The sequence below is a fragment of the Plasmodium inui genome (genome assembly GCF_000524495.1).
Source record: "Plasmodium inui San Antonio 1 unplaced genomic scaffold supercont1.1, whole genome shotgun sequence".
Taxonomy (NCBI): Eukaryota; Apicomplexa; class Aconoidasida; order Haemosporida; family Plasmodiidae; genus Plasmodium; species Plasmodium inui.
In genome coordinates, this window is record NW_008481835.1 from 972,475 (window position 1) to 994,460 (window position 21,986).

Sequence of the window (21,986 nt, forward strand, 5' to 3'; positions counted from 1 at the left end):
AGAGCAAAGGGAGAGGAGAGACGTGTCATAGTTAAGGGCAAACTATAGTAAGACAGCACCCACCGTTTGGGAAAGCGTAGGGAAGGTGCGTAGATAAGCAGCCAATGGTAAGGCCGTTTTAATCAGCGCAATTAACGAAGGGGCTAGGGGCGGAAAAAAAAAGGGCCTGCAAAATGGTAGTAATTGTAAAGTGTGTAACCCAAAACGAGACACATCGCAACGTGTACAGCATATGGCAGTGAATATTTGATTTTTTTTCGTGTAAGAAAAAAACTTGCCCTTATTATTATGAAACATGAAGGAAGAGAGAGCAGAATAACCGACGTACCATTCCCCAATGCGAAGTTGCCCCCAAAACGATGAGCTTTGTGAGGAGTTATCTTCCTGGAGTGCAGAATCATCCAGTGGTAACTCGTAGTTCATGATGATTGTCCCTGATTAACTGATTTAAGTGATGAAAAAAAAAAAAAAAAAAAAAAATTATGATGTTTTGCATATCTCTTGTTCATATATACAGTTTGCGATTTTCCATTTATTTAGAAGATGTTCCCGGGTCCAGGGGGGGTTTCATCTGATTGTGTGTGTCATTCCCTTTCGAGGTGCGTACCTCTCCCAATAAAATGGCTGATTCGGGGGGTTACGTATGACCACATGTCCATGTCAAAAGTGGTGATAAACAAATTTACTTATTCTGCCTCATGTGCAAAGCAAAATTGGCAAAAAAAAGAAGAAAAAAAAACAGAATTACCCCTTTTGCAGTGCACTAAAGGACAGATTTTTACATTTCTTCTCCCCATCACCCCCAATTTTTAAAAAGAGAAAAAGCGGAAACACAACTGTCACCCTTTTTCCTGACGAGCAAAATGAAATTACACGACTTTTTAGTGTTTCTGTCCCTCAATATAATTACCATTTGGCGAAAACTGTGCAATTACGTATGTACACACAAGTATATATGTACGTGTGCGCACAATATTCATTTATTGAGAAAGGTGGACATAACGGCGAGTCGTGTCCTGTGATTAATACATTCACATTTCCCCTTCGAGGAACTGAGGTGTCACCTGCACGGCGCCTTGCCTTCGTGGCATTATTTTATGTCATATGGCCAACTGCCCTCCACCCTGATAGATGCATTTGTCCACCTTTTTAGATAGTTTTTTGTCCCCTGTTTTTCACGAGTTCATGTTACGTTATCAATTTTAGTAGACACTGAAGGGGGGCACACAGGCCTGTAGGTACATATATGTATGTACGTACGTACGTGTGTCCCTTTTCGCAATTCTTTTCATGCTAGATTTTTCCCGTAGGCAATACTAGTCGAAGGCGCATTTTTACGTCACAGCGCCGCAGTTGCTCCAGTGTAGTTTATTCCTTCTCGCGATTGGTGAGCTCTTTTTTTACGTGGTTGTTTCGTCATGCGGCGTGAAGCGACTTGCATGCAGATTATTTCTAAGCACAGGGTTACGCATGGGGATATGGATGCACGTATTAGTGTACACATTAATGTACATGTTACTTGTGTATGATTTTTTTTTTTTCTTTACCATGATAGATTTTTAAGCGTTCATTAGCAGACCCTTTTTCATTTGCACATTTGTCACTGCTTTTTTCTTCTTCTAAACATTGTTATTAAATTTGATTTACATTTTAAGTCACCCAATCAGTATATCCTTTTTTTTTTTTTTTTACACCTCAAATTAACACAACTTTGTCAATATAATTTTAAGATTTAACTAAATTATAGCAAAAGAATGATAAGATGATTTTTCTTTTTATTTTTTTTTATTTGGGAAACTTTAACAGATAAGTGAAGCATAATAATGTTAATATTCCTAGCTGAAAGGCACATACACGCTTGTATGTGCAGAATGGTACCCACGTTTATCAGGTTTAGTATGCTTTTAATGAGATGATCTAAGGCAGCAGTGCGTTAAGCCTTACACGCCTGGTAAGTACCTGCCATTTTGTAAATCACATTTTGAGTTACCTCCGCATAGGTGAAGGGGAAAAAAGTACAACACTGTTAGACAGTCTTGTGTTGAGCGGCTTTACGTGGTTGTAAGCTCACTCAAAGGGTAAATCAACTCGGTTTTGCAAAATGGGCAACCGTTTGAAGGACTAAGTGATGTGCACACCTGTGTGTGGCCATAAGGGAAAGGAAAAAAAAAAAAGAAAAAAGAAAGAAATTCCCCCCTTTTTTCCTCTTTTTTGTACGTAATATATGCTAGCAATTGTCCAGCACATGCAATAGGACGCGTTGAAAGGAAGGTTTATCCACATTGGCGTACCTAACTGATGATTGCTACATGACACTACATCGATTACTCTGTGTTAGGAACAAACCACATGGTTGATTCTCCCCCCGGGTTAGGTAACACACATGTGGCTGAATTTACTCGAGGCATACGTGGAGCAAGTTTGGCACTTTGTGCAGGCCCCGAGGCGCGGCGTCGTGAGGGTGCCTCAAAAAAATGACCCACTCGAAGGGGAAAAAAGGGACAGCCAATAAGGCGATTCCAAACGGGCGAGCCCACCCCACCATCGCGCCACACCCCAAACACACTCATGAAGACCATATCCGTCGGGTTCACCATTTTCGAGGCGCAGAACCTGGAGGTGGAGGACAAAGCGTTACTGGATCCGCTGGTAATTGTGCGCTGCTGCAACGAGGAGTACATCACGAAAAAGAAGAAAAATAAATACAACGCAATTAACTGGGAGGAGAGCTACATATGGGATCGACTCACCCTGTCAGAAATCGAGTGGAATGTAGCAAAAATCGAATTTGAAGTCCAAAGCGCGAATAACTTTTGGAGGAATGACGTAATAGGAGTCATTTCATTTGAACTCAAGTTGATTAAGAATAAAAAAAATCACCAGATATATGGGACCTACCCAATACTGTATAAAAATGGGACAGAAATCAGGGGGCAACTGAGGCTAAAGGTAATTGTCTGTGACGAGAAGGACTACGTGACCAATAGTGACATATTTAACGAGCTGAGCGAAAGGAATGAAAAGCCTACATTGTATGGTGGTGCATCTGGCTACTACGGAACTGGCTACGAAGATGAAGAGGACAAGGAGATTTACACAGATTTGACCAAAGCAGTGGTGGAGGAAAATCAGATCACGGTCAGAGACACACATTGTAGGAATTACTACCTATATGTTAATATACACAAAATAGAGGATATATACATAGATATAGATAGAAAGAAATTTAGAGACCTATACGTTACATGCGAGTTTAATGGATGCCACCTGAAGTCAAGTCAAGGAAGGAACTGTGTGAATTATACCTTCAATGAATGCTTTAAGATTCCTATCGCTACTCCAATTTTGGAGGATTCTATCATTATTAAAATATGGGATTGGAATTTCCTATCAAATGATGAGTTGCTAGCTATAGGAGTTTTATCCTTTAACCAGGTAAAGAACCAGTCCTTAAATCCGACGTGGATAAATCTGTATGGCTTTCATAAGAAGGAGATGGATTTTGAAAAGTATACTGATCAGTTGGTCAATTCTGATTTTACTCTGTCCATGGAGGGGAACTTTTATCTTGGTAGGATTTGTATAAGCTCCTATGTCGAGAGGATAAACAATTTTGAGAATATGAATATTGCCATGACTCAAAGTTGCTTAGCTTTTGACGACCCTTTGTACATTCCCGTCACTTTGTTATGCGATGTGTATTTTGTGACCGGGGTTCTCGCCCATAACATTTATGTGCAGGTGTCTTGCGGCCCCTTTAGGAAGCGGACTGACTATGTGCGCGCCAACGAGGGAGACACGCTCCTAAGGGGAAATCGAAACGTGAAGAAAGCGCATCAGCTCATAGCAAATGGGGACAACCACCATCGTGGAAGTAACAGAGGGGAGGCCAACTTTTCCCACCTGTTCAACTTTGATGACTTGCTAAACATGGACAACTTCTTCTCCAAAGTGACTGAAAAGCAGAAAATCATCGAGGGGGGAGAAAACACCGAGTTTTATTTCTCTCCCAGGAAGGGAAAGATAAAGAACCTCAAATTTTGCGTCGTACGCGATGAACAGCAGCAGTGGGACGTCATCATAAATGTATTCGAGCGGGGAGGGCACCAAGGGGACGCTGCCGATGAGGGAGATGGCGCGGATTTTCGCGATGGAAGCTCCGATAGCGGCGGTAGCGGCGGGCCTAGGGGACAATCCCGCCTGACAGACCACCAGAAGTACATCCTGAGCAAACGAAAAGTGCAAAGTGCAGGGCGGAACAGTAGGAGGCATAATCGGAGGAGGCACTCCTCGCGAGAGGGCACCTCCCAGGGTGTAGAAAAAAACGAGGCCTACAACACTGATAGGAGAATTGCATACTATAGACTCCCACTAAAGAACGTCCTCCTGTACAATGAAAAACTGTCAAGGTGTCCCATTTGGATCCCCTTAAAGAATATCCCCCAAAATATCCACGGAGAAAACAACTGCATGTATAACATATTTCAAAATGGGTCCATATTACTCAACTTAGAAAAGGCTTATGACGTCCAGTTAGGAATAAATAGAAGAAAAAATCTCATCCCAGTTAACTATGAGTTGAGATGCTACATATACGCATGTCGAAATGTGGTGTCTCATTTTAATGACTCCCCTAACACCTTTGTCCATGTCTCCTGCTCAGGGAAAATGAAAATAACTTCTCTTGTGTTGAGCAATTCGAACCCTGTCTTTTTACAATGCTTAAAAATGAACGTGAAAATTTTAACAGACTATTCTGTAGGGTTGCCTACCATTCCCCTCATCGTAGTGACTTTGTATGAATTTTACAATAACACCTTTTACTTCATTGGGAGGTGCTTCTGCAATTACGACATCTACCTTGGTAAAAATCAAATGAAGTGTAATTTCGGAGATAGAGGCTCTAAATATAACGTAGTAGACCAGGTGAAGCCTAGATGGATTAAACTCAAAGGGAGTAAACATGTCCGGGCTATGTATCCAAATAATTTGTGGCAACATCGTGGGAACGACAAAAGATTGATGCAGGAGTATATGTATGAAAAACAGAAAGATCTTCGAAAGAACAGTGGCCAGAGTACCAACAACAGTGGGCATGACTATCTCTATCCACACAACGAATTGCATAGAGGTGAACGAGTAGGGGATATACTACTCTACTTCGAGCTAGTACAAGAAAAAGACGCTCTGAAAGTACCAGTTTACCCCATGATAACAGAGATAAAGAAATGCACCTTGTCATTTTTCTGCATGTCTCTCGAAAATTTAATACTCATGCAGAGGAAGAAGCAGATCCAGTTTGCAAGTGACAAAGTGACCAGGACTGCCATCACTCACCCAGTTATTTTACTCTCCATTACTTCATACGCATCATATGGTAAAAAAAATAACGAAATTGTCATTAAATATGAAAAGACGTTAAAATCTAATACCAGTATACATTTGAAGAATTGGAGGAATTCCTTCGATCAGCAAAGCTTCGAAATGTTCTGCATCGAAAATTTATCGCTAGATCTTCCTCTTGATCCCATTTTTGATCCAATTCTGAACATTAGAGTATACAACAAGAAAATCAAGGAGAAGTATTTCATTGGAGAGACCAACATTTCGCTAGTTCCATACTTGCCCTGGATTAAGGATCTCGACCAGGTGCTCTACTACCTGCAAGCTCATGATGATTATTCCGAGACCATCGACTTGGAAAATATAGACAGCGCTTTTAATCTGTACAAAAACAAAAACGCTGCGCTTGTCATCACAGCGATTTCCCTGGCCGACTGCCAGCATACCCTGAACTTGAAGGAGGAGGTCGGCCAGGGAGAATTCGCCGACGACGACGAGGAGTGGAAGCGGTTGCCGCTTTTTAGGCACGAGGACGCGCGCGGCGGTGAGCGTAGCCATGAGGGCACCGCCGGGTACGGCAATTCGTGTGTCGATCTGTACGGCGGTACGCATGCAACCTCATGCGCAGATCGGTACGGGAGTACATATGCTAACCCATACCTAGATCCGTACGCGGGTACATATGCTAACCCATACCCAGATCCGTACGCGGGTACATATGCTAACCCATACCCAGATCCGTACGGTGGTACGTATGCCAGCCCATGCGCAGATCCGTACGGAGGTACATATGGCAACCCATATACCGACCCCTACACAGCTCAATACGCCTCTACCAATGGCAACTCGAAAATGCTCCCAAGTGGCCCCGCGCAGAAGGCAAGCCCAAACGAAGATGTGGTGAAGAATCTGTACAAGAACAATATGCAGAACCCAGCCACCTACGGTATGATCAACTACAACGGGGCAATTAACGCGCAGCAGTTTCCGAGCCAGGGACATCCAGGGCGCAGCTATCTTGGCAACGGAAACGGGATGGACAAAATGAATCACCCTTTTGGGAGAGGATACCCCTACACCCAAGGGGAGCGGGACATCAGAACAACTTACAAAATAAAATACGAAAACGAAATATACAAGCTGCATGATGATGGGGTGCCTGAAGTGATCAAGACAAGTTACTGTGTTAAAAATTATCCATACATAAAAATATTAACGAGTAAATTCATCCTCAATGTTTACATCCCCCCTAGATTTATTCTATACGTGGAGGGAGACAAAATAAATGTGGGGAAATATGTGAAGAATGTTCACCGCGTTTCAGTAGACGGCGTGTTAGAAAGTTACCTGGACGATATACTCATTCCGTCGCTGCCACTCAGGAGGAAGTTGAATTGGTCGAAAGAGAGTTTGTACTATAGAAGTGCAAATGAGAATAAAATTACAAAAGGGGGGATGCATTTCGCGTGTTATGAGAAATTCCCCTTCGTAGAAATTTTAGGAGGACAAATAAAGTGCTTTACAAAAATCCGCTACCAAAATTTGGAGTCAGAAAATATCCCACTAAGTTTGAAAGATGTAACTAGCCAAAATGCTTTTAGAAACAAATTTAGAGGCGATAAAAAGATTCCAGTGTACCTCAAAATTAGGGTCTACGTATTGAGGGGAATAGGAATATATGGGGTAAATAATAGCTATATGGCGAACCCTTACTTGATTTTCTCACTAGGAGAAAGAACATCTAATTTGAGAAATTCCTTTAAAAAGAACAATTTGAACCCGGATTTTAGATGCCTCTGGGAAAGTGAAGCGATCTTCCCAGAAGACGAAATTTTAACCGTCAGTGTGTACAGTGCGGAGGATAATTATGACAAGCAGGTAAACGATCTGTACATAGGCTCAACTGAAATTAACTTATTTGATAGGTGGACAAGCAAGGAGTGGAGAGGTATGATGAAGAGGAATAAAATCCCCATAGAGTATAGACCTTTATATAGTGATGCGTTGAAAGCACGATCACAGGGAGGGGGAACTGGGAGACACAATGATCGGAGTTACTACAGTAGCACAAGCATGGATAGTCTCTACGAAAAGGGAAACAACTGGAATGGAATTTTTTCATTCCTTGATTTTTTTACTTATCTTGTGAGACCAACTTCGTCCTACCTTTGGGGGGAGAGAAATTACAGAAATGAAGAATCTATCTTAGATAGCCATCAAGAAAAAAAAAATAATGGCATCCTAGAAATGTGGGTAGAAATTATGGATTATGAACAGTCTAAAAAAATACCTATACATAAAATGGGAACTCCTAAAAAGACAGACATCGAAATACGAATTATCATTTGGAGATGCACTATGCTAGCCATGGATGAAAATCTGAGCAGAACCTTCGACCTCATCGTCACGGCTGAGTTAGATTGTGTCAATTATAAGGGAACCAATTCGACCATCCAATCAACCGATGTCCATTATAGCTGTAAAAATGGCGAGGCCGTTTTTAACTGGAGAGTTGTATACCCTCGGATATCTCACCCATTAAATACCTGTTTCTTGCAGCTAGCTGCCTACAATAACAACAACATTGGGGTGAGCGAATTTTTGGGGGAAGTCAATTTGGAGTTATCAAAATATATCAATAAGGCTTCCCAAATTGTTAATAAGCTAGAATTAGATGCTGAGCTCAAGTTAAGGAAAAAAAAAGGCAAGGATTCGGACAACAATTATAATGGATATCTACAAGTTACTGTGCAGTTTCTGCCGCAAACGAAGGCCAATGTGAAACCTGTGGGGCTGGGGAGGGAGGAGCCAAACAGAAATCCCTACCTCAGGACTCCCGACTCGGGCAGGGACTGGAACAATTTCCTTTACTCCATTGGATTCAACGATATTTACAAGCCCTTCTGGGGAAGGCTCAAGATATTCTTTATTTGTCTTCTCCTCATCTGGGTCTTCATCATGTCGTTTGTTTATCCGTCTCTCCTCATGTAGGTCCCGGGATGCGGCAGTATGTCTAACCCTTCGCATGTCGTTGCAGTAACGGTCCATTTTACGTGGAAAGGCCCTTCTACCACGTGCAAACAAAGGGACACGCGCAGCTCGCACCCACACATGGTCTTTTCTTTAATGTTCGCCAGCAACCTTTTTTCGAGTCATTTGCTCCCTCTGTTGTTTCGTACGCAGTTCCCTTCCGCAATTCGACGCCTTCCGTTTTTTTGTGTAATTTTTTTTAGTCCATTGGGGTATAATATATATGCCGTTTTTTTTTGGCAAGATTATTCCCTATGGGGGCTTTTCATTTGCCCCTTTCCTTTGGCATCATCCTGAACTCTAAAGCAGATAACTTTGACCGGTTTTTTAATTTTCCCCAATTTTTGTTGCTTCCTTTCACCTCCGAAATAATACTCCCATTTGTGGAAAAAAAAAAACGTTTAAATAGGATTTTCCAAATGGTGGACTTAACACTCTTGCGGTGCGGGGGGGGGGGGGGGGAAAATTGGCCATTGTGCTATTCTTGCACGACACGTCTCCTGTATACCAAGATGAATCTTAGAAACCCCTTACCTGTCACGTGAACAGCGCAATTTCCGTTCGGGACAAACGGGGCGACCGGCGAAGCGTAGCGAAACGGACATTGCAGCTGGTCTGTCCCACATATAATCACTTTTTAAAGAGGGAAAATTTGTTTTATTCAAATGACTATTTTTAGTAGACGAATGATTGTTATTTTAAAAAAAAAAAAAAAAAAGGGGGACGAAATTACAAAAAAAAAAAAAACATAATAATAAAATAATATTTACTATGACGAAGGTCATAAATTGCATGGGTAAAAAAAAAACATGCGTGCGCGTTCTGCTAAGGGGAGTCAACACATACCTTTCTATCTACACATATAAGCTTGAACATTTGGAAAGTTTGCCTCCCCCTAACCCTTCACAAAGCAGTGGGAAAGTTTCCGATGTTAATGAAATCCTGCAACTTCTCTCCATTCCTCTGATAGGAGATCCTCACCTTCATAAGGAGTGGCTTCTTCTTGAACAGCTTGTTTACAATTTTTAGTTCCTGTCGTATTTTGTTTTCTTCTCCGGATGGGAGTTCGCTGGATGAGGCAGCGAGTATTTCGAGTTTCACGTAGTTGGGCACGACGGCCTGAGGGGGGGGAAATAAGTTGATAAAAGGGAAGTGAACAGCCCAAATGAGCAGTGCAACAATGAAGTAGGCCGCCTCCCACTACGCGACTGGGCGCATAACCCTGCAGAGGGGCCCAAACATCGGGGGCACATATACATGCACACTGAGATTGGCGCATTTTTTAGTCGCTTTCCATCCATACCTCGAAAATGAAGGAAGATAACAACTCGCCTGACTTGTTTGAATAGGTGGCCAATATAGTTACAGCTTGCGAGTCTATGTTTTCTTTTTCAAAGTGGAAACAAATTTCGACGCCGTTTTTGTCGTATACCTTCAACGGGTCTATTTGCATTTTGGCATTCCCTAGGTTTAGCTGCAAGTAGGGTTGGGCACGCGCATTAGTGTGTAAAAAATGTGTAGATTGGGAGACGGATGTGTAGAAAATCTGCAGAGCGATGCTAGAGAGTTTCTTACGCTCAGGAGATCTTCTTGCTTCTCCGGAGGCATGTCGTCCAGAAGGAGATCCAGGGAGGTGTTTCCTGCGTGTAGGGGGAAGACAGCGCAATGAATTGCACGCACAATTTGGGATGGACACTAAGTGGACGAAGCGGAGTGTAAACCCACCTTGCGCAGTTCTCTTAGGCTGATCAATCGAGATACTGCCGAACAGGTCCGCCAGTATGTCTTCATTTTTCTTCTTCTCAATTTCCACCTCCTTGTCGTTCCTTGCAGTGGCGTTGTCCTTGGACTCCTCGGTCTGTAACAAGTGGGTGCTAGATATTTTCACATCATCGGCAATGTCTAGCATGTCTAATTTGTTCGCAGCTGTCTCGTTAATGCTGAAGTGTCGAGTTCCGTTGAGGGTATCTATCCTAGGGAGGGGACTACGAACGTCCGTGGTGAGACTGGGGTGATTTGTATCTCCATTTTGTATGCCTAGGACGTCCTCCAGGTCTAGGAGGTCCACACAGGCAGTGCCGACTTTATCGGTGTAAATGTCCGTGGAAGAATTATTCATAATGCCTGAGTCTCGCACTCCTTGGCTGCCAATCGCATCATGAACAGTAACTTCAACAACATCATCGTCGTCCATGTGGGGGGGTTTCCTCTTGTTCATATTTTTATTAGGACACGGAGGAATGCGTAGAAGTATGGATTCTCTTATATCATCCCACTGTGTGCTCATCAATTCGTGAAATTCACAAGCCCTCTGTTGAATTTCAATGCACTTATTTTTTTTATATTTCTGAATAATTTTTTCGATTTTTAATTTCTGTGTGGGGAAGCGTACGGTGAGTTTATTAAGGCACATAAGGACATACTGCAGAATAACATTGCTGTCATCGGAGTGCATACTTTCGCTGGCGACGTTACAACAAATGTAGGCACTATTATTATAGCTCGTGTGAGCATAATTGACTGTGTTCAAATGAATATCTTCAAATATGTTGGAAGATTTATTGTACAGAATGTTCTGTATGGGGTCCTTAATATTAATATTGTGTAACTCTTTAATGGCATTTCTTTCGTATGTTTTTACGATTTTTTCTAACAAATCGAAAACATCTTCATGCGTGACCGTTATCGTTTCTCCATCTGGCCCGACATTTTTATGACTCTCCTGTACTAGCAAATCTCCTAACTCTCCTATGCACCAAATTCCCACTTGGACTAGTGCGTACTGATTTAGGTTCTCTTTTATGCAGAAAAATATTTTATAAACAACATAAGCGTGAAACTCTGAATTTTGCAAAACGTGATAAATAAAATCGTTTTTGATGTGGTCTTGTATGAAGTTCCCAGCTAGACACAACAATTTGATGTACGTATCTAAAAGGTATTGCACATTTGGGGAGTACTTATTCACTGATACGCATATATTTGAGACGATGTCACTCTTTATTTCTATATCCGCGACGAGTAAATAATTTAGCAGTTCCTTCACCATAACTTTTAGTGAGTCCTTTGTTATAAGGGCGAATGCCACATCGAGTGCCTTTTTCCGGATGCTTATATCTTGATCCTTTAGACACTCTATTATGGTGTTTCTATACATGTGCAACGTCTTCGGGTCCTTCTTTAGCAATTTCTGTAAGGTGCATAATCCGACATATCTGATGTTATTATCCGTGTTCTGTAAAAATTTCCCTAGCACATTCACAGCTAGGACTAGTAACCCTGGGTCGGTTGATATGTATGTGATTGTCTTCACACACTCGTATAGGATAGCGTTCCCCACGTTTTTTGTCGAATCTGTATTCGTTGCTACTTGGGCTAACACTGAATTGACTTCATCCATATCGTAGACATGCTGTTTATTATCTGATTCGCTTCCAACTAGGTTTCTGCCCTGCGTTATGGATGTGTGACCATCGGTTACACCTTCGATAGCTTCATCGGGTTGGCCTTCTGTTCGTGTCCCAATCACCCCGCTGGAGGTACCTCCACCCTCCGTATTCAAATACTTGAGGAGCTTCAATATTTTAACCTGTAGAAATGGGTCGTTAATGCCGTACACGTCGTACTCGACGCCATGGGAGTAGCTCGACATGACGCAACTCTTTAAAATTTTGACAATTTTGTTGGTGTGCCCCTTGAGAACCTTCCTATACTGGGAATTCTTTTCTATTAGGGATATCATCAAACTTATGCCAGCACTTAACACTCCATGGTTTCTGTCCTCTAACAGATTGTTAATTTTTTCGACAAATAGATCTTCCATGTCGCTTGTCTTTTTTAGAATACGAATTGCACACATTGCTGCCTTCTTCTTAATGTAGGGATTATTTATATTCATCAAATCCAAAATTTCGTATCTTAAGGAGGAGCACATTTCGGTGTTTGCGATGTTGCCCAGGGCGCACAATGCTAATCCGTTAATGTATTGATTACTATTTTTTAAATCATTCTTTATAGAATTTGTCACTAACATTAGGATATCTGTGTTTTCGTCTAGCAGGATAGTCAACCCTAGATAGCCTATCCTTTTAAAGGAGAATTTACTCGAGGCAACTAATTTTAAGCATTCGATTTGACCAAAGTAGGTTGGGTACCCCAACATATTCATGAATAATAATTTGGCTACATTTCGGTGTCTATAAATATTGTCTTCTTCTTTGAAGGCTGTCCTGATGAGTGCACATTCCTTGGCCACGACGGACCTTTCCTCTGCTGCCGTTTTGCAATTCCGAATGTTTCGAATTAGTTCTCTTAGTTTTATTGACATGGTGAAGGGGGCAACTATGTCTAGGTAAGTCCCGAGAAGGGGGTGCTCTCACGGGAAAAAGGTTCGTCACTATCTTTTGCGAAAAGAAAAAAAAAAAAAAAGAAAGAAAAGAAAAACTTGGTCTTTTTTTTTTTTTTTTTTTTTTTTTTTGTCCCCTCTATTATGCAGGTTTATATATTACAGTGGAGCTGGGACGGGAGGGTCTCGTGCATGTAACGTACGCGTTGCTCCCTCCAGTGTGATAGTTCTTCGATTTGTTTCAAGCAAAAGGAGAAGCAATAATAATGCGAATCAAAGTGGACTGATGTGTTAGCACAACACTGTTGTAAGCACGGGTGGTTCTACCTTCCTGAAGCGATGAAACCCGCGTTTGCGCGAATACACGTGTGCCGCCCTTCCGGTATACCCGCATAACTCTGCAGGTGCTTACCAACCCGTATGCAAATGCATTACTGCAATAAATGCGTAGTATCTTCTTGCCGTGCTAGCAAGCCATTTCTAGGTAGCAAAATGGGTGGGGGAACAGGCATAATTACAAATTGGTTTGCTTCTGGTGCTTTGAGCTTACAAATGACAGTGCACGCACATGCTGGTGGCTGGTGGGCATATCGTGCTGTGTAATGTTATGTTACCTACGTATGCATAAGCATGTATGTACATACGAGCATGTGATTGTGTGGTCATGTACGGATGCACTTATGCATTTGCTTACCTCGCTTGGCTTTTCTGGCGCCCTCCTTCCATGATCAACTGGCTTGAGTATTTTCAAATATACGCCAGGCTTCAAAAAAGAAGGCAAAAGAAAGGTAAAAAAAAAAAAAAGTACAAAAGGGGGAGCGCATAAAACTAGTGTGATATGCGCATTTATAGGCTGATGAGCGGCTCTAGGAACAAAAAAGGAAAAACAAAATAAAATAAAGTTAACATATTGCAATTCCAGGCAAAGAAATGGAAGAAGAAAAAAAAAAGAATCATGTAATGCTCTTTTTGTTTCTTTGTTTTTTTTTTTTTTTACCAACTTAGTAAGGTAATACGCGTACATATTTTCGTATTTTTTTTTTTTTCCACCCAGTTAGGATATATTCGAACGGTATTTCAGGGGGCACCATTTGGAACGTGTTTGAAGAGCCGCTACACATATTTGTGTAATCACAATGCAATTGCTTTATATGCAGCCGGGGGGGAGGGCTGCAAATGCAAGGCAGCACATGTAGAACTTATTTACCCCCCACCAAGGGGAATAACAACAAAAATGATCCTAGTGATCCCCCACCGTATGTGTGTTTAAATTTTTAATTCATGTAAAAAAGCTTTATCGGTCATCAAAGGGATTAACTCTTTGGAGCAATATGAACACGCTTGTGTATATAAGGAGCTGCCTTTTTTTTCTTTTTTTTCATTCTTGAAGATTTTTCTCATTCGTCGGGAAAAAGTTACCCCATTTTTGTGGGCCAAAAAAATATAAGCCTAGGGGCCACCCGTTCGCTGCACACCTATTTGCTGCAATTTTGTAGTGACCTTTGGAAGAAGTAGCACCTACGCTTATAAATTTGCATCCAGTATGTACCCCCCAATCATACACACAAAACTGAATCGTACAGTTGTTATGTCGAAGGAGAGTTTTACCTCCGTATGCCCCTCCCATTGTGCTTAAGAAAAAAATTCTGCCTTTTTTCAATCTGTTTAAATGTGCTTGCATAGAACAAGAACTACGCCCATTCGGAGCGGGTGGGGGGTGGAAGCACCTATCCCATTTTACAAAGCTGCGAACGGCACGTTGTCGTGTCGTTATCGTAACGTTGTCGTAGCCTTGTGATGCATGCAGCTAAACACCCTCGATGCGGCCACCCTCGGTCAAAATTTTTGCATATGAGAAGAGAATCATAATATGTGCAGAATTGAGTAAAGCGCACGGGTGATGTACCTCACAAAAGGGGTATGTGATTGATCTCCTCAAGGAGGTAAAAAAAGGATTGACAAGGCTGCTTGACAAAACGGCTAGCCACTGGTTAAAAGCCCCCTGTCGTGATAGTGCACAAAATGGCATTCTTGGAGGCTCTGCTTATAGCGAAAACCGCCCATACGTTTGCAGAACCACGCCTGGGGAGAATAAGGCCCATATGTATAGGTCGTATATATACAACTAACGAACTGGTTTATATTCTCCATATATTTATGTAAGCCTTGGGAGGTAACTAATCAGGTGGCCGATAGAACGGGGTGATCTCATGTATACATAGGCATGATGTGCACACAGGGTAGCTCCCCCTTTTTCGGTATTTTGCCCATATGCCAATATATATCCTCACTTACACCCGCACAGGGCTGATCGGTTGCAGTTATTTACGTGATATGTTTGCGCTCCGCTTCCCCACTTCACAGGTACACAAATGAGATGGCACAGGGGAGAAGTCATAATGGGTACTCTCCCTCCTCAACTTAGCTTCGCACAGTAGAAATTATCTTATCACGCTCTTTCTCTATCTGCTTTTTTCCTAACCTTTGCTGAACATTTTTTTTTTCGCTCCCCGTTTGGAGTATCTTTCCCCATCCAGTTATTCATACATACAAAGGGGGGAAAAAAAAAAAATAAAAAAAAGGAAAAAGGGAAAATCATTTTGCTTCCACACTGTATGAACTGCCCGGTTATTTATGTCCCTCGGGGGGAATTCACTAAATACGGCGCATTGTGAAAAGCACATCGCCTGTAGAGGCGATAAAATAGTGTGTATGCATCCTACTAGCTTTTCCATTTTTTTTTTTTTTTTCCATCCTACTAGCTCTTCCATTTTTTTTTTTCCATCCTACTAGCTCTTCCGTTTTTTTTTCTTTTTGCATTCTACATGTTAGGCTATGATTACGATATGACATAATATTTTGTTTTGCTATTTTTTTCGCAATCTTTTTTTGCTATAGATTTTTTTTCTATGGCTTTGTGTTTTATTTTGTTTTTATTGGTCACATGTGATTGGCTTACGAACGAGCGAACCCTTTGCGTCTAAAGCATGTGACCTGTATGTACGGATGGCGTAAAAAATATATATATATATACAGAACTGTGAGCGGTGCTTTTTTCCTTTGGATTCTCAGCAGATGCAACGTCAAAGCTGATGAGTTTTTGGCTGAAAGGGTCCCTCCTATGTAGGTAGTGGGAAAATGTGGGGGGGATTTCATCCAGAGCGAAATGGGCACGCTTGCAGCGTCGCGGGGTGAAAGTGTAGAGTTCGGAAGCTGTGAAGTGACTAGGTCGTAGGGCTGCTAAGAGGCAAACAGAAAAGTTAAATGTGAATTGTGAAACGGAAAAAGTGTAATAGGAAATGTAAAAATTCCAAACAGCAAACCACCAACGGCGAAACAGAAAAGTGCAAAAAAGGTGCTCGTCGCTTCTGCGCGAAAAGCGAAACGTACCAGCAACCGCGAAGGAAAATTACACGGCGTAAGTTGACAAAGAAAAAAAAAGGAAAAAAAAACAATCGATGAAATTAATATTGCAAAAAAAAAAAAATTAAAATTTGAACGCACAAAAAAACAAGATAGAAAAAGAAAAAAAAGAAACAATCAATTAAATTTATGTTCCGAAAAAAAAATTCAAAATTCAACGCACAAGGGAAACAAGATAGGAAAAAAAAAAAAGAAAAGAAAAACAATCAAATAAAATTAATGTTGCGAAAGAAGAATTAAAAATTCAATGCACCAAAGAACAAGATTGGAAAAAAAAAAAAAGAAACGAACGTAATGATATATGACTATATAACAGTCTTTCTCTCCATTGGGTGAACAGCGGCAAGATAAGAAGCTACAAGCAAGGAAAAAGAATGTAAATATAAGAGTACGCACAAAAGTCAGCCCAAAGGTCAACGCAAAGGTTAGCGAAGAAGTCACCACAAAGGTTAGCGAAGAAGTCACTACAAAGGTCAGCGGAGGAATACACGCGACATATACATATCTAGCCCCAGCGCACAATGCAGACTTAACCACGCCTGGTACAGGAAGGAAAAAACAAAATGGATGCCGTAAGCAACTCTGTGACTGTAAATTCCTATAAAAAGGCCCTAAATTATTTGAAAGAGAAGTACCAGAATATAGACATCTTTGATGTGAGTGGAACGACAAACATTAATGATGAGACAATAACGGAATTTATAAAATCGAGCATTTTATCCCCAAATGACAAACAGATAGTAGAAATGTTTAATGAAAAAAAAATAAATAAATTGATGTTAATTAATTATATGGAAAATAAAGTAAAAACAGTTCTTCAAGGAAAGATCCATTTATTGTTAGTACTTGCTTCCCCGATTTGGATTACCTACATGTTACGCCTATCGAAGACGTTATGGGCAAAAGTTTTTACCTCCATTGCAGCTTTATGTATGTTTTTTAATTTTTTTGCTTCCTTCTTACTTCACAATTTCGACTGGAAACCTGAGTTATTTTTCTTGATTGAGAAGATAGATCACATTGGCATTTTTTTAATGATTAGTGGATCCTGTTTACCACTCCCCGCATTGCTTTTTAACAAGCTAAAATTTGTATCTTATATTATACTACAAGGGTTGACGTCTCTCCTTGGGTGCTTATTCATATGCTTCAGCCGCTTCAGTACGGGCAATAGGATTACGCGGGCCCTCACCTATGTCATAGCTGGGTTTTTGCACGCCCTATTTTTGAAGGACTATATAATGGGCCTCATTCCCAAGGAGATCATCTTTTTCTTTTTCCTGGCAGGGATTTACTGTCTGGGGGCCCTCATCTATTCCATGAAGAAGCCCAACCCCATTAAGGGTAGCAGCATATGAGAGCTGTTCTGCTGTCCTCACAAATGAGTGTCAACATATGCACTTCTGCTGCATCCCGAAACGCACGTCAACACGAGCACTTCTTTTCCACCCCCCTCTCTCACCTTTTTCGTAGGCGTTCTCGGATTCCACGACCTTTTTCACATTTGCTGCCTTGCAAGTGGTCTATTTACAATGGCCTTAAATTGCAGTGTCATCACGAGGTATACATGAAGAAGAAAAAAAAAAGGCGAGGAACTTGTTTTGCACGATCTGTATAGCGCGTTATCGCCAGTACACACCGGATATATAACTGTTAACATCGCACTGAGTCTCTACCCCCTTACCGTTTCCCCCCCGTGTGCATTTTTTTTTTCTTTAATGTAAGAGGGACACATTAAAACCTTTTAACGCATGCATTTTCGTTTACAAATGTGAGAGACATTTCTTTTTTTTTTTAAATCGATCGTAAAAAAAAAGAAGGAAAAAAAAAAATCTCCATTAACACCCTGATAAAATGGTCCATCCAGTGTGTACCCTAGTGCATTTTTTTTTTATTGTTGTCGGCACCACCGTTCTGCTTTTACATGTTCCTTTTTAAACAATGTGTGTTGAAAAATTAAATAGCCACGTACAGTGGCGCAAGTTTTGAGTCATGTGTTGTGTGAGTAGAAAGTGTTGCATACTTAGAGAGGCGAATCGCCTGTGGTATGTTGCTTTTTCTCATTCTGCACCTTACTTTTTGAGTTTTACGTCACATTTCAACGTCGCATGGGTGTCATTCCCTTAGGTGAAGGGTACCCTTTTTTTTTTTTTTTTTTTAAAACATTCCTGCATTTTTTACAATCCGCATCATTTCACTGATCGATCTGCAGAGAAAATTCGCATAAAGCGATACACTCGTTGCGTACCCCATTTCCAAATCGAGGTCTCCATACCACTGCATGTAAATATGGTGTGCACATTTTAACGCCGCATTTCAATATGTGGACCACCTTTTGGTGACACATCTCGCCATCTAACCTCTAGTATAAAATAACCTCACCCAAACTGCACTTGGGAGTTATTTTTCCACATGGTTCCACACGCCTGCAATGTTGTTCTTGACTGAGCACGGGTGGTATATATTACCCCTCGAAATTGATGCATACAATACACGGCTTCGTATACCCAATGGCATGGATCAAGTCATTTTTTAAAAGATCTCTGATTAAAATGCGGCAGATGAAAAAATTTCCTTATAGTGTATACACTTCGCCATGAGTATAAGAAAGAATTGACAAACGGGGACAAGATACAAACAAGAGGGAATAAAAAAAAAATGATCATAGTGGAAGTTAGGCGTTGTAGCAAGAACACACTGGTGGGCAATGGAGGAGACAAATAAACACACCTCCGAAATAGTTCGAAAAAGCACTGCACACGTGCATATGCAGCTAAGCTGACACATAGGTAAATCCTCACGGATGTACACAAACCGACCACCACCAGTGCTTCCCGTTTAGTTATGCCCCCTGAAGTTCTGACCGTGCATAGGGCGAGTCACTATGTGGACCTTTTTTGGAAGAGGCGGCATCATCCCGTGGGATTGGGGATTTACATAACTGTTCCTCCTCATGTTAGGTGCTTGAACCGGTTTATTACTCGAGACTCCGCAACCGACAGGTCCACAAGAAGGTAGAAATTCACTGGAGGCCGATGATGTCTGATGCTGCAAGGGGAAATTATTTACATTAACAGGTTGGCCTAAATTATTATTGTATCTTATAACTGGTTGTCCTCCTTGCACTAAGTTGTTATTACGAACAAAGGATGATCTTCTCGGTGCTACTTGTGGAACCATCTGTTCCTGCATGATTGGATTTGTTTGCATATAGCTTTGGTGAACATACTGAGGAGGTGCTGCATTTCCATATCGGGGTTCAGCCACTTGCTGAGCGCAGATTTTTTCGTACGTCATGGCTGGTTGGGCACTGCTATACGCTTGGTAATTTTGCACTCCTCCTGTTAGGTGAACTTGTGGCTGGGGGGAGCTTGCCTGCATATGTTGCGCGGATATTGCTTGCACGTGCTGCTGCGGTGCCATTTGCAGGGGTTGGTTCAGCAATATTCCTCCACCACCGCACTGATCAGGCTGAGCTCCCATCACCTGTACGTAACTTGGCTGCACGCACTGGAAAACATTCGGCTCATACGAATTGTACGTAGGGCTAGGTGGGGAAGACTGCTGTGCCTGCACTATATTGCCCATGGGACTCATTGCATAGATGGGACCCTGCTGTGTCTGAAATCCCCCTTGGAGTTGCCCATTCTCATTCATCATATACACATTTGGAATAATTTGTTGCGAAATGGGCCCTACTAGCGAATTATCTAGCTGGATCACATTGCTTGTAGGCATTAACCCTGCGGAGGTAGCATTTACACTTGTCCTAACAAAGCAACTTCGGTTATCCCCTATGGGTTCATTTTTGAGATTAACTGTACCGGGATATTTTATCGACTCTGTTATTGTTGTAGATGCATTTTCCATGGGGGCACCTAGCTGGATAGGGGTAGAATCCATATCAATTGGGTTCTGTATCACTGCTGGATCATTTTTAATGATGATATTTGGCCTTGTACTATTTACATATATAGGTTGAGGGGGTTTATTTTTAAAAATGATGTTAGCTGGTGGGGGGTTTATCACTAAGGGGGGACGAGGTTCATTTGTTACTACCACTGTTGGTGGCTGCCTAATGTACAGCTGTGGAATTATTTGTTGATTCTTCAAAACAACTGGAGGAGATGGATCCACATAATTTGGGTTCAGCACATTCATTGCATTATTCGTTTTTTCCTGCGCGTTGATAATTAATGGGTATGTAGTAGCATTATTCCCATTTGTATAAACAACTCCATTATTTAATGTCACTACAGGTTCTTTGTTCATACAGTTTGTATTCGTGTAAGCATAATCTGATTTCTTTTCATTCTTAACAATGACGTTCGCGTTAGCTATGGTAGTTTCTCCGCCTTGGACATATTTTTCTCCCTTTTTTTTTTTACCCGTATGTGTATATGCAGAAGGAGAACTCGAAATATGTATAGTGCTTGCCCTGTTTCCATAGGATTTTCTAAGCTTCTCGTCGCACAGTGTATCGTCATCATCATTATTATCTTCCTTTTCATTTTTTGTTATAAACTCCACCCATCCTTCGAATTCTATTTCATCTTCGTCGCTGCAGGTGTCGTTGTTTATAGAACCTTTCGCCCTTGGTTTGTAGTATGTGTCATCTCCGCTGGAAACCTTGTGTCTCCTGAGGGAGCTTCTTCTGATTTTCTCTACCTCCATTGTTCTGCTGTGTGGGTATGTGTCTAATCGTGCGCTTGTAGGTGCGTCGTTTTACGTTTATTGTTTGTGCGTGTGTGGCTGTAAAGGCTATCCAATGAGAAGGATGTCCGCCTACGCGTCTTACCACCGCTTACGCTATCACCCTCAGCATACGCCAATGTAAAGGGGCGTATATTGCTCCCGATGCGGCCTGCACGTGTGCTTTTATTTACACAATAGCGAAGTGGCTAAACGGCGAAATGGCCAAATCGTGGAAGAAAAAATGTATGATGAGCACTAAAACAGATGGGGCAGCATTCAACGACGTATTTAATTTTGGGGTCTATCTTCGGGGTCACTTCTCTAACGTGGCAGCAGAGATAATCGTCTACAGAAAGGTGAAAAAAAAAAAATAATATGTGCACAAATGGCCCACTTTAACATGAACCTTTCTGCAGTCTGCATGGTTCATACGTTGTTAGGAATTTGAGGTCATATCTCGTTACTCCAAATTACGCGCCAATTTGTGTGAAAACGCAGCGCAGGGGTAGAAAAGTGCATATTTCATTTTGCATAGAAATGCGAAAAGCACTACTTCCTATGTTGAGTCCCTCCTTTGAAATTGCAACTAACCATGAGCAGCACCAAAACGTGCGGGAATAACTCAGCAAACTAGACTTCTTCTATTGCTTCAGCTACAACTTTCCTTTTTGAGACATAAATATTTATATATATATACTTGGTAAAGAGCAACTAATTCCGAAAAAAAAAAAAAAAGAAAAAAAGGTCAAATGTTTCTTTTAAATTTAGAAAAAATATTTCTAAAAAATAATTTTAAGAATCAGCGAGAAGTTGCAGAACAAGATTATATTCTACGCAGCTGCTCACTTGGTGGCTGTAGAATGTGAGGGAAAGAAATAGCAAAAACGAATAAGCAGATGAAAACAGAGGGGGCAAAAAGCAACAATCAATCAAATCCTCAAAGAAATAAATATTAAACAAGCGAGATAAAAATGAGACGATCGAACAAGCGATCTAAAAATGAACCAATCATACGAGCGAGCTAAAAAGAAACCAATCATACGAGCGAGCTAAAAAGAAACCAATCATACGAGCGAGCTAAAAAGAAACCAATCATACGAGCGAGCTAAAACTAATCCGATCAAACAAGTCAGCTAAAAATAAAACGATC

The 21,986-nt window shown here is 41.3% G+C and overlaps 4 protein-coding genes across 4 annotated transcripts; 2 read left to right on the forward strand and 2 right to left on the reverse strand.

Moving 5' to 3' along the window:
* Positions 1 to 2,568: 2,568 nt before the first annotated feature.
* On the forward strand, positions 2,569 to 8,334 carry C922_00227 (hypothetical protein; the record flags this gene model as incomplete). The annotated part of the gene is made up of 1 exon (XM_008815844.1): positions 2,569 to 8,334. One exon carries the CDS (start codon positions 2,569 to 2,571, stop codon positions 8,332 to 8,334), a length of 5,766 nt encoding a protein of 1,921 aa, XP_008814066.1.
* A 942-nt stretch (positions 8,335 to 9,276) lies between these two features.
* On the reverse strand, positions 9,277 to 12,700 carry C922_00228 (hypothetical protein; the record flags this gene model as incomplete). The annotated part of the gene is made up of 4 exons (XM_008815845.1): positions 9,277 to 9,492; positions 9,677 to 9,847; positions 9,949 to 10,013; positions 10,099 to 12,700. The coding sequence occupies 4 exons, from the start codon at positions 12,698 to 12,700 to the stop codon at positions 9,277 to 9,279; spliced, it is 3,054 nt and encodes a 1,017-aa protein (XP_008814067.1).
* A 4,004-nt stretch (positions 12,701 to 16,704) lies between these two features.
* On the forward strand, positions 16,705 to 17,499 carry C922_00229 (hypothetical protein; the record flags this gene model as incomplete). The annotated part of the gene is made up of 1 exon (XM_008815846.1): positions 16,705 to 17,499. The coding sequence occupies one exon, from the start codon at positions 16,705 to 16,707 to the stop codon at positions 17,497 to 17,499; it is 795 nt and encodes a 264-aa protein (XP_008814068.1).
* A 1,480-nt stretch (positions 17,500 to 18,979) lies between these two features.
* On the reverse strand, positions 18,980 to 20,815 carry C922_00230 (hypothetical protein; the record flags this gene model as incomplete). The annotated part of the gene is made up of 1 exon (XM_008815847.1): positions 18,980 to 20,815. One exon carries the CDS (start codon positions 20,813 to 20,815, stop codon positions 18,980 to 18,982), a length of 1,836 nt encoding a protein of 611 aa, XP_008814069.1.
* Between the last annotated feature and the right edge of the window lie 1,171 nt (positions 20,816 to 21,986).